At 37.5% G+C, this 12,109-nt stretch overlaps 1 protein-coding gene across 5 annotated transcripts in view; it reads right to left on the bottom strand.

The window, feature by feature from the left end:
- RABGAP1L (RAB GTPase activating protein 1 like) overlaps window positions 1-12,109 on the bottom strand; it is a 765,564-nt gene that overhangs the window by 678,946 nt on the left and 74,509 nt on the right. For 4 of the 5 annotated variants that reach the window (XM_047840290.1, XM_047840291.1, XM_047840292.1 and 1 more), the window contains 2 exons: window positions 10,399-10,609; window positions 6,710-6,884 (listed from right to left, as the gene is read on the bottom strand). The exons of the other annotated variant lie outside the window; for it this stretch is intronic. In XM_047840290.1, the coding sequence (XP_047696246.1) occupies window positions 6,710-6,884; window positions 10,399-10,609 (386 nt within the window). The remainder of the gene's footprint in view (window positions 1-6,709; window positions 6,885-10,398; window positions 10,610-12,109) is intronic. 5 annotated transcript variants of the gene reach the window in all.

The following is a 12,109-nucleotide window of genomic DNA, read 5'->3' as shown; positions in this document are numbered from 1 at the left end:
GGGTGTTGTATGGAAACCAATTTGACAATAAATTTCATATATATATAAAAAAAAAAGATGAAAAAAATAAAATAAAAGGTAGCTTTAGCATAAAAAAAAAAAAGAGTACCCTTACCATGGTAAGAACTGACTAATGTACAGAATTATTGGGGAAAAACATTTTTTAATTAAAGTCAAAAAAATAATAATAATAATAATTTCCCATACATGGAATAAGGTTTCCTTAATAGAGTGGCATTTGAGCAACCACACCCCCACCCCCCCACAACAAAAAACAGTGCAGGGGCACCTGGCTGGCTCAGTCAGGAAAGCATGCAACTCTCGGTCTCGGGGTCATGAGTTCAAGCCCCACACTGGGTGTAGAGATTACTTAAATAAGCAAATATTTTTTTTAAATGCATTATGAATGAAGATCCTGGGGTGCCTAGGTGGCTCATCTGGTTGAGCATCCAACTGGTGGTTTCAGCTCAGGTCATGGTCTCACAGTTTTGTGAGTTCCAGCCCCACATCAGGCTCTGTGCTAGCAGTTAGGAGCCTGCTTGTGATTCTCTCTCTCCCCTCTCTCTGTGACCCTCCCCCACTCAAAAATAAACTTTTAAAAATAAAATTAAAAAAATAAAATCCTGAGAAAGCTTAGAAAAAAAAAAAAAAAGAATGAAGATTTTCCCAATCATACCCTTCGTATTTACCACGAAATACCTCTAAATGCCTTTAATGCCAGATAATAACCATGCTTCTAAAATTAACACTGAGAATTGCTAGTAATAGTTAGTGTTAAGTATTTTAAAACATACAAACATCAAATCTGCTTTGAGAAAAATTGTGAGAATGACATAATAAATTCTTAAAGAGAGTCAACTAAGCCTTTTAAAAATATATTTTAAAGTTCTATACAATGTATCCATAAAGATGCAACAAGGATATGTGCCTCCCTGGCTTTTTTCCACTATGTTTTCAGATATTTTGTTTTGTCTGTAATTCTTAAGCAGAAACATAGCACATCATTTTCCCTACACAAAATCAGTGGCATCAATATATCTCTGGTCAGATTCCCCAACTCTTTTGCCACAGGTTATCAAGATGCACTCCAGCAGAGTGGTACAGACGAATATCCAGGGTCATCGAGTCAAATGTAACCTACCCCTCCTGCGGGAACACCTAATCCTTATGTCACAGGTCCAACAGAGCTGTGACCTTCACTGGATTCCCCCTAACACTATCGGTGCCTGCTGCTTATGGGATTTTACAGCGAAATAAGAGCATCACAGGGACAGTTGGTAGTGGCAGCCATGTCACTACTCCTGCTTGAGAAGATGTCGTCTTCTTGCCTTTAACTGACAAACCACTTCAGATCTCATCCAGGATTCTGCAAACCATGGAAAACAAGCAAGTTAGTGACACTGCTGCACGGCACATATTTAGCCAATAAGAATATCTGTCACTTTTCCTGAACTATCTTTGCCAACTGTTTGTGCCCATTAACAAGGTCCCAAAAAGTAAGGGCTGAAGTTGTGCCTTCACCACAGAACACGAAACCTGGGAACCAGATAACCAGATGAGTAAATGCAACTAAAGACCTGAGATTCATTAAAATAGGTAATTATTTTTGAAGGGAAAGAGGAAGATGTTGGACATCTTCTGTAAAAGGCATGGGTAAAACTCAAAGGTGGCTGGAACGTGAGCTATATGAGCAACAGATACCTTTATAAAGCATAATGAAAAGAAAAATCCACACTTGCTTTTTACAATATTTAAGCAACAGGAAAGTTGTCACTGAAAATAATATGGGTATTTCAGGGTCAGAGACTTCCATTTAAAACCCAACTCTGTTGTCTGTTCTCTTAGCCTTGAGATAAATAAGCGGTAACCCTACAATTCATTAATCAAACCAGAAGTCTTCTGAGAATAAGATGGAGTGCTATTAATAACATACCTGGACAACAGACATAAACTAGAACTGTTCCAGGCAAAGAGGAGCACAAGACCACTAGTCAAAATAAATACTATCTATATCATGGAGATTTTAGAGTATCAAGAAAAGGCTTATTAGCACAGTTCCTTGCATAACCTCCACATTTATTCTGGGTTAGTTTTCATTTAGCAATAGTTCTCATAATAAAGTTTAATGACAACTGTCATGTATTTCTCCTTCAGAGAATGAATTTTACCACCAATGTCTCATAATGGAACACTTCCAAAAATGTACTCTTAAAAAAAAATTAAATAATACGTGGACATCACTTTCCCACAACCTGCAATGTAGCAAATACCCTCTCAATTAATACTATTTAATACCATATCCAAAATGGTCGGGTTGAGAATTCCCCGCAGCTTTGTCCGCTGCTTATCCACTGTTAAAGCTCTCAAAAATGACACACTGTTCCCCCACCCATAAACAAGATGCCACAGTCCAAAAAGAGTTTCATACCGTCACAATTATGAAAAATGCTTGCAAGCCAGCTCCCTTTCAATTTCCTTCTGCAGCAGTGTTTCCACCTCTCCAAGCAACAGGTTCTCCAAGTCTTCCAAGTTCATTTCCTCGCTGTTGAGGGCCAATCACCCAGAAATCACACAGGTGTGTTAAATGCTGCCAGGATGAAATGCCAGGACTCTGCCCACTGCTTCCCCACCACTCCTCTAGTGGAGTTGTAAGGTTAGAAATAGGCCCCTTCCTTCACAAACACATTCATATTCTGTCAACATATTTATGTTCCCTGCCTCCTAAGTGCCAGGCACACCTGTACTCACTCACTCTATCAAACCTTTGACCAAGCAGTCAGTATACACATAAATACAGAAATGTGGGCATGAAACAGATTCAGAAATACTTTTTAAAAAACAAACTTGGAATTTCTTATACAGGCCATGGGTTCTGGCACAGAACTTGTATGGCTACAATCTAAATTATGTGTCTATGCATGTTCATTTTAGTGTAAATAAAATGTATTTAAAAAGAGAACTGAGGAGAACTACAGGCCAATATCCCTGATGAATATGGATGCAAAAATTCTCAATAAGATACTAGCAAATCGAATTCAACGGCATATAAAAAGAATTATTCACCATGATCAAGTGGGATTCATTCCTGGGATGCAGGGCTGGTTCAACATTCGCAAATCAATCAACGTGATACATCACATTAATAAAAGAAAAGATAAGAACCATATGATCCTGTCCATCGATGCAGAAAAGGCCTTCGACAAAATCCAGCACCCTTTCTTAATAAAAACCCTTGAGAAAGTCGGCATAGAAGGAACATACTTAAGGATCATAAAAGCCATTTATGAAAAGCCCACAGCTAACATCATCCTCAGTGGGGAAAAACTGAGAGCTTTTTCCCTGAGATCAGGAACACGACAAGGATGCCCACTCTCACCGCTGCTGTTTAACATAGTGCTGGAAGTTCTAGCATCAGCAATCAGACAACAAAAGGAAATCAAAGGCATCAAAATTGGCAAAGATGAAGTCAAGCTTTCGCTTTTTGCAGATGACATGATATTATACATGGAAAATCCGATAGACTCCACCAAAAGTCTGCTAGAACTGATACAGGAATTCAGCAAAGTTGCAGGATACAAAATCAATGTACAGAAATCAGTTGCATTCTTATACACTAACAATGAAGCAACAGAAAGACAAATAAAGAAACTGATCCCATTCACAATTGCACCAAGAAGCATAAAATACCTAGGAATAAATCTAACCAAAGATGTAAAGGATCTGTATGCTGAAAACTATAGAAAGCTTATGAAAGAAATTGAAGAAGATTTAAAGAAATGGAAAGACGTTCCCTGTTCATGGATTGGAAAAATAAATATTGTCAAAATGTCAATGCTACCCCCAAAGCTATCTACACATTCAATGCAATCCCAATCAAAATTGCACCAGCATTCTTCTCGAAACTAGAACAAGCAATCCTAAAATTCATATGGAACCACAAAAGGCCCCGAATAGCCAAAGGAATTTTGAAGAAGAAGACCAAAGCAGGAGGCATCACAATCCCAGACTTTAGCCTCTACTACAAAGCTGTCATCATCAAGACAGCATGGTATTGGCACAAAAACAGACACATAGACCAATGGAATAGAATAGAAACCCCAGAACTAGACCCACAAATGTATGGCCAACTCATCTTTGACAAAGCAGGAAAGAACATACAATGGAAAAAAGACAGCCTCTTTAACAAATGGTGCTGGGAGAACTGGACAGCAACATGCAGAAGGTTGAAACTAGACCACTTTCTCACACCATTCACAAAAATAAACTCAAAATGGATAAAGGACCTAAATGTCAGACAGGAAACCATCAAAACCTTAGAGGAGAAAGCAGGAAAAGACCTCTCTGACCTCAGCCGTAGCAATCTCTTACTCGACACATCCCCAAAGGCAAGGGAATTAAAAGCAAAAGTGAATTACTGGGACCTTATGAAGATAAAAAGCTTCTGCACAGCAAAGGAAACAACCAACAAAACTAAAAGGCAACCAACGGAATGGGAAAAGATATTCGCAAATGACATATCGGACAAAGGGCTAGTATCCAAAATCTATAAAGAGCTCACCAAACTCCACACCCGAAAAACAAATAACCCAGTGAAGAAATGGGCAGAAAACATGAATAGACACTTCTCTAAAGAAGACATCCGGATGGCCAACAGGCACATGAAAAGATGCTCAGCGTCGCTCCTTATCAGGGAAATACAAATCAAAACCACACTCAGATATCACCTCACGCCAGTCAGAGTGGCCAAAATGAACAAATCAGGAGACTATAGATGCTGGAGAGGATGTGGAGAAACGGGAACCCTCTTGCACTGTTGGTGGGAATGCAAATTGGTGCAGCCCCTCTGGAAAGCAGTGTGGAGGTTCCTCAGAAAATTAAAAATAGACCTACCCTATGACCCAGCAATAGCACTGCTAGGAATTTATCCAAGGGATACAGGAGTACTGATGCATAGGGCCACCTGTACCCCAATGTTCATAGCAGCACTCTCAACAATAGCCAAATTATGGAAAGAGCCTAAATGTCCATCAACTGATGAATGGATAAAGAAATTGTGGTTTATATACACAATGGAATATTACGTGGCAATGAGAAAAAATGAAATATGGCCTTTTGTAGCAACGTGGATGGAACTGGAGAGTGTGATGCTAAGTGAAATAAGCCATACAGAGAAAGACAGATACCATATGGTTTCACTCTTATGTGGATCCTGAGAAACTGAACAGGAACCCATGGGGGAGGGGAAGGAAAAAAAAAAAAGAGGTTAGAATGGGAGAGAGCCAAAGCATAAGAGACTGTTAAAAACTGAGAACAAACTGAGGGTTGATGGGGGGTGGGAGGGAGGAGAGGGTGGGTGATGGGTATTGAGGAGGGCACCTTTTGGGATGAGCACTGGGTGTTGTATGGAAACCAATTTGTCAATAAATTTCATAAAAAAAAAAAAAAGAGAACTGAGATATTCCTCATGATTAGTATCAAACACACAGAAATACACCTCTGCCATGTTGTGGTCAGAAATAAACTCTCAGAAGTCCCATTAATACAATGGTTTATTTATGTTTCATGGCAAACAGAAAATAGAGTAGCTGCTTTTAGCATTTCCTGCTGACAATTTTTGTTTCCAAAAACAAACACAGCTGAGATTTGCCCATCCAAACCCATTTATCAATGCCTTTAAAATGGTTGTAAGCAGTAAAGTTCTAAAAGTACAACCTAATTACACCTGAAACTTATATAACACTGTATGTTAACTATACTGGAATTTTTTTAAGTGCAACCTATTTTTAATTTGGGGAGAATCCAACAAATACAGAAAAGAAGGCAATTTCTCCATGTATTTGACAACCATTTGATTCTGAACTACTTCTCCAGTCTCAGAATAAACCACCAGTTAATAATTACTAAAGGAAAGTTAACTAGTATCTTCAAAGAACTACAGGTTGATATTCCTGCTGTATGCGAGATTTTTATTTTTAATTAGGCCAGTTCCACAGAGCAAAAGCCATCCTCTGAGTAAATGAACGTAACAAATAATCACCAGTGAAAACCACACAGATCTACGAAACAACCTTAATCCAATATCTAAGTGAAAGCAATATACAACTATCAGTCCCGGCAGAGGAAACATGTTTAGAAAGTCACATGGACCAATCGACTTGGGAAAAATAATAAAAGAGGCCCTTCTAGGTCTGAGCAATTAGTACCATAGTAGGGTAGGAGGAGAGCTCACCAAGCAGGATTTTTCTGTTACATCTGTTAAATTGAGTGTGTCCCACATACAACACCACTTTAATACACAGTTATCAGGTTAAGCTTTCCGTATTGAGTTCTCAGCCATTACAATTTTTTTTTAATGTCTACTTATTTTAAGATATAGAGAGAGTAGGGGAGGAGCAAAGAGGGGTTGAGAGAGAGAGGGAGTCCCAAGCAGGCTCCACACTGTCAGCGTGGAGCCTGATGTGGGGCTCGAACTGATGAACCATGAGATCATCACCTGAGCCCAAATCAAGAGTCGGATGCTCAACCAACAGAGCCACCCAGGCGCCCCTATGCCATTACAAATACTAATGTTCTCTTTAGAAATCTATTCCAAATTTACATAATAGAGTATATGGTGATACATACTAACTTATAGGACAGTGAGAGTAGGGTTCAAAAATATTACCCTAATTCATCTTGATAGCAAATTGCTACAATATATTATACTTACTGCCTCTTTAATTTCACAGGAGAAAACATGTATCTGAAATTCTTCTGAACCATGGGAACTCTCTGTAAATGCAACACAATTGCTCTCTGTTGTCCCATCATGTCCACGTGCACAGAATAACACCTTGTAGATTGGAAAAGAAGCTATCTCCACATTGCTGGATTGGTCTATAATTCTACAGAACAGTGACGAAAAATAAGATAACATATTAAATAGCAAAGAACAAAGTGAAGGCAAGCAGTTTTACTATACTAATAACATAAACATAATCGTCTTAAAATCATAAAAATAACCTGGTTATAAAATATAATAATAATTTAAATAAAATATTTTAAATAAAATAAACTGGTTAAAACAAATACCATATTTTGCTATATGTATCTATGTATATACACGCACATACACAAATTCCTCACCTTTTTTTGACAATTACCTCATTCCTATATTTTCTGTGATCCAACTCATTTACTCCCAAAGCCAATATATACTGCCTGATCAAATCCGTCACTCATCCCCAAATGCTAGCCTTTTCTAGCCATCCCCAAATGGTTTCTATGTCAAAAATAATGCTACTACACAATAGCACAGACCAGACCTACAAAGTTTCTATTTACAACAGTAAGTTTATCCAACACCTACGTCATTGCTAGACCAAGACCCCTCTTACCCCAAAGCATAAAAGGTCAGAGTGGTTACAAAGTTGAACTTAATAAAAGAATTTAAGAAAGTAAAAGCAGTTTGTGGGATTTAGAAGTAAATAATTCTGACTTTCCCTATATAAACCCTTAGCCCTAGATTGATCTAAAATCTCAAGACCACATCAAAATCTCCCCAATTGTGAAACCAAGGGGTACCCAATAGGAAGAGAGAGGCAAGTCAAAACACTAAGTCTTTTGTCAAGGTGTGTTTGGCACTTTGAAAAATAAAAATATAACTTTAAAAGGCAGTCTGCCATTTTCTAAGATATATCATACAAATAATATATCTACAAAACCCTTTCCTGAAAAATTCAAAGCATTTTTACCAAACATTATAAATTTACATTGCTATTATTTTAGTACTTAGAACTAAGCTAACACTTTTTCATTTTTTTTTATTATTTTAATTTTTTTTGTTCTACCTGAATTTTATTTCTCTTTGATCTGTTTTCTTCTGTGATGTCCCAGTTTAAAGGGATCATTTAATTAAAACAACAGAAATTAAAGAAATAATTTTTATTTTTTATTTATTTTTTCATTTATTTATTTATTTATTTGTTTGTTTGTTTGTTTATTTATTTATTTATTTTGATATGAAATTTACTGTCAAACTGGTTTCCATACAACACCCAGTGCTCATCCCAACAGGTGCCCTCCTCAATGCCCATCACCCATCCCCCCTGCTCCCTTCCACCCCCATCAACCCTCAGTTTATTCTCAGTTTTTAAGAGTCTGTTATGGTTTGGCTCTCTCCCTTTTTTTTTTCCTTCCCCTCCCCCATGGTCTTCTGTTAAGTTTCTCAGGATCCACATAAGAGTGAAAACATACGGTATCTGTCTTTCTCTGTATGACTTATTTCACTTAGCATAACACTCTCCAGTTCTATCCACATTGCTACAAAAGGCCACATTTCATTCTTTCTCATTGCTACCTAGTATTCCATTGTGTATATAAACCACAATTTCTTTTTTTTTTTTTAATTTTTTTTCAACGTTTATTTATTTTTGGGACAGAGAGAGACAGAGCATGAACGGGGGAGGGGCAGAGAGAGAGGGAGACACAGAATCGGAAACAGGCTCCAGGCTCTGAACCATCAGCCCAGAGCCTGACGCAGGGCTCGAACTCACGGACCGCGAGATCGTGACCTGGCTGAAGTCGGACACCTAACCGACTGCGCCACCCAGGCACCCCTAAACCACAATTTCTTTATCCATTCGTCAGTTGATGGACATTTAGGCTCTTTCCATAATTTGGCTTTTGTTGAGAGTGCTGCTATAAACATTGGGGTACAAGTGCCCCTATGCATTTAATTTGTTTAACGTTTATTCATTTTTGGATAGAGAGAGACAGAGCATGAGTGGGGGAGAGGCAGAGAGAGAGGGAGAGAATCCCAAGCAGGCTCTGCACTGTCAGTGCAGAGCCCAGTGCAGGACTCAAACTCACGAATCCGCGCGATCCTGACCTGAGCTGAAACCAAGAGTTGGATGCTTGATCAACTGAGCCCCCAGGCGCCCCTCTTTTCCTTTTCATTTCCTTAATGATTCAATTTTCTGTTTGTTCTGCATAGTGTATGTCTTAAAGCTAATGTCCAAATTATAATACTGACTTCTAAAAATTTGTTTTTGTTAATTGCAACCATTTGCGTATTTCTTTAATTTTTTTTTTTAACATTTATTCACTTTTGACAGGCAGAGATTGACAGAGTGTGAGTGGGGGAGGGGGAGAGAGAGGGAGACACAGAATCCGAAACAAGCTCCAGGCTCTGAACTGACAGCACAGAGCCCGACGTGGGGCTCGAACTCACGGACCATGAGATCATGACCTGAGCCAAAGCCGGACACTCAACCAACTGAACCACCCAGGCGCCCCTTCACTTTTTCACATTCTAAACCTTAAAGAATGAGGTATTTCAGGAAGAGTTTGAAAAAAGATTAAACTGGATTTCTGAGAATATTACAGGTTCATGATACATTCAACCTAATTCCTAAGACTTTCATTTTATTTGTTTATTCAGCAAACATTTCCTGAAAACCTGCTATGAACCAGATACTGCTCAAGACACCAAAGTTAAAGCAGAGAAAAATACAAGTAATATCCTTGTATGGACCTTATATTCCAGTGAGGAAGTTAGATGATAAACCAAGAAACAAATGTATGTACAATACCAAGTCAGAGAAAGTGCTATGAAGGGGAAAAAAAAAAAAAAAAAAAGGCCCAATAAGGGGGAAAAGACGAATAGTTACATAATCCAATCAAAGGTGGCTTCTTTTGATAAGATGTTTGAGATGAAACTGTAAAGAAGTTTAAAAAAAAAAAAAAAGCCACTGGGAAACCAAGAAAAGATTGTTTAGGCAAAGGAAAGAGAATATGCAAAGGTCCTGAGGTAGGAATCATGACAGTGTTTGAGAAGGAACAAAGAAGCTACCATGACCAGAATGTAGTGAGTGAACATAGTGAGAAAGCAAAAGAGAAAGGAGGTAAGGAGAGATGAGAGAGGTAAAAAACCAGGTCAAAGCAGTAGTTTATCAGTGGCCAGACATGGTAAGGATTTTGAATATAATCACAAGTGTGACAGGAGGCCACTGAGTGTAGAACATTATCTGATTTATATTTAATTCTTATTCCTACTTAAGCATAAGAGAAAAAGCCATTTTGCTTCTTCCTAGTCTGATGTAAAAAGTGTAAGATATGCGGCTTCACAAAAACTCTGTGGTTTTTGAACCACAGTTACACGACAAGACGAAGGCAGGTTTTTACATTCCTTCTGAATAAAGAAACACAAATTATAGGTATTTTTAAAGTTCTATTTCCATTCATAATACTCTATGCATAATTTTGTAAAAGCCTCTCGTAAACAAGCAACATGGTGTAATCCTAAACATACTTACTTTTCATGTCTACAGAGTAAAAGTAAATTCACAGTAAGGCCTAGGTCTGATTTATGACGTTAACATCATCACTACCACACATTTAAAAAAGACTAGAGCTTACCTCACAGAACCTTCTGGAACATTTGGCACATAAAGAGTAACAGGAAAGGGGTGCTGACTCGAAGATTTCATAGTTGCCATTGCCCGTAAAGCCTCCACTTCATTACGTGGGGAAGAAACCTTCATACATCCCAAGTAGGTCAGTTTGTTAAATAAAACACTATCTTCTTCAGGTAATCCACTTAGAGAAGATGGTCTGGGTGTAGAAATTTCTGAAGAAAACACACACACACACACACACACACACACACACACACACACACTCAAAAGGTTAATGAAAAACTTCACAGTATAATTTCACCTACTGCCCAAAAACAAATGAAAAACTGCAAACAAAATTTAGGTCTGTGTTTTCACTTCTTTTGATGTTTATCCTACGTCTGAAATCAGAGTTATGGAATTTTTGTACTTTCAAGTCTCTCAAAGTATTAACTTACTTAGCTACAATTTTTTTTAAAGAAAAAGAAAGAAATTTAAAATTTTTATTTTAAAAAATCAAAAGCAGAGTTCAAATGATATAGAACAAGAAAGAAAAAAAAACTACACTAAAGGCAGTGTGAAGTAGCCTAAAATTAATGAGGATTAAATAAAGCTAAAATCAGTTATAAGTTTGTCTTGGCTGTAATGGTCCTGCATGGCACCCAATTTATTAAGAAGCCTAACTTCCAAAGCAAAGGTAAACAATATTAAGAGGACACATCTCATACCAATAACAAAGCAAGCCCCATGTTTAACCCCTTCCTAGCTTGCTGGCTTCTATGAACTATGCAAGTATTCCAATGGAAACTGCTTCATCAAAATAATGATCCTATGATTGCTTCCCTCAATTCTCCCCTCCCCATTGATGAGTTTCTTTAAAAAAAAGTAAATAAGATAAAGTCGTTCTCTTTAATTCTAAGCACAGCTTGCAGCAAAGGCCCAACTGTGGTCAGAGTATCCGCCTGCATGTATCAGACACTATTAAACTCCCCCTTAAACCTCTTAAACTATTAAACTGCCACTCTTTCCATCTACACCTAAAACCCATATTCAGCTAGTCTCTACTTTTTCCCATTACCCATATCCATTTTACACAAAATTAAGCATGCCTGTCTCACCCAAACTAGATCTTTGCACCATGCTCAAATCCTCATTACCACAATTCCACCTATAGGACTTTAATAAATAATTCACAAAAGCCATTCCCAACCTCCCCACTCCAGCTCCCAAATATCATACTGAAACATGCAACCTCATTGCCTACTTTTCTTCTACTGAGAAACTAAAGCCATTCAAAATGATTTATTTCATCTACCATGTTCTTCCATCACTGAAACATGTTTTTCCCTCTTTTGAATCAGTTCAACGTGCTATATTTCAAAAGGGATAAATAAAAAAAAACACAAACACATGTTAAAGCTGGATGCTAATATGTTTACTAGACTTATTATCCTGTGAATTTTTTGTTAATTTAGCAAGCACTCATGAAACAATTATTTGCAAGATCCTATGATTAAATCATATTCCAGTAACTGATGAACATGACAGATAAAGTAGTTCATATGGTCTAACTTACATATAGTTGGGAGTCATACCAAAAAAAAAACCCCAAAAAACAAAAAACAAAAAAAGGGACAAAAAGCTTTCTGAAAAAAATATTGTACTAATCTGTATAATTCAGATTCATATAACTGTGTAAACCCCAAGTAGAGAAAAACAGTACAGAAATTGAT

This window comes from Prionailurus viverrinus, chromosome F1 (assembly GCF_022837055.1).
Source record: "Prionailurus viverrinus isolate Anna chromosome F1, UM_Priviv_1.0, whole genome shotgun sequence".
NCBI classification, from domain to species: Eukaryota; Metazoa; Chordata; class Mammalia; order Carnivora; family Felidae; genus Prionailurus; species Prionailurus viverrinus.
The sequence above is the reverse complement of the archived record's forward strand: the minus strand, read 5'-3'. Positions and strand labels throughout refer to the sequence as shown.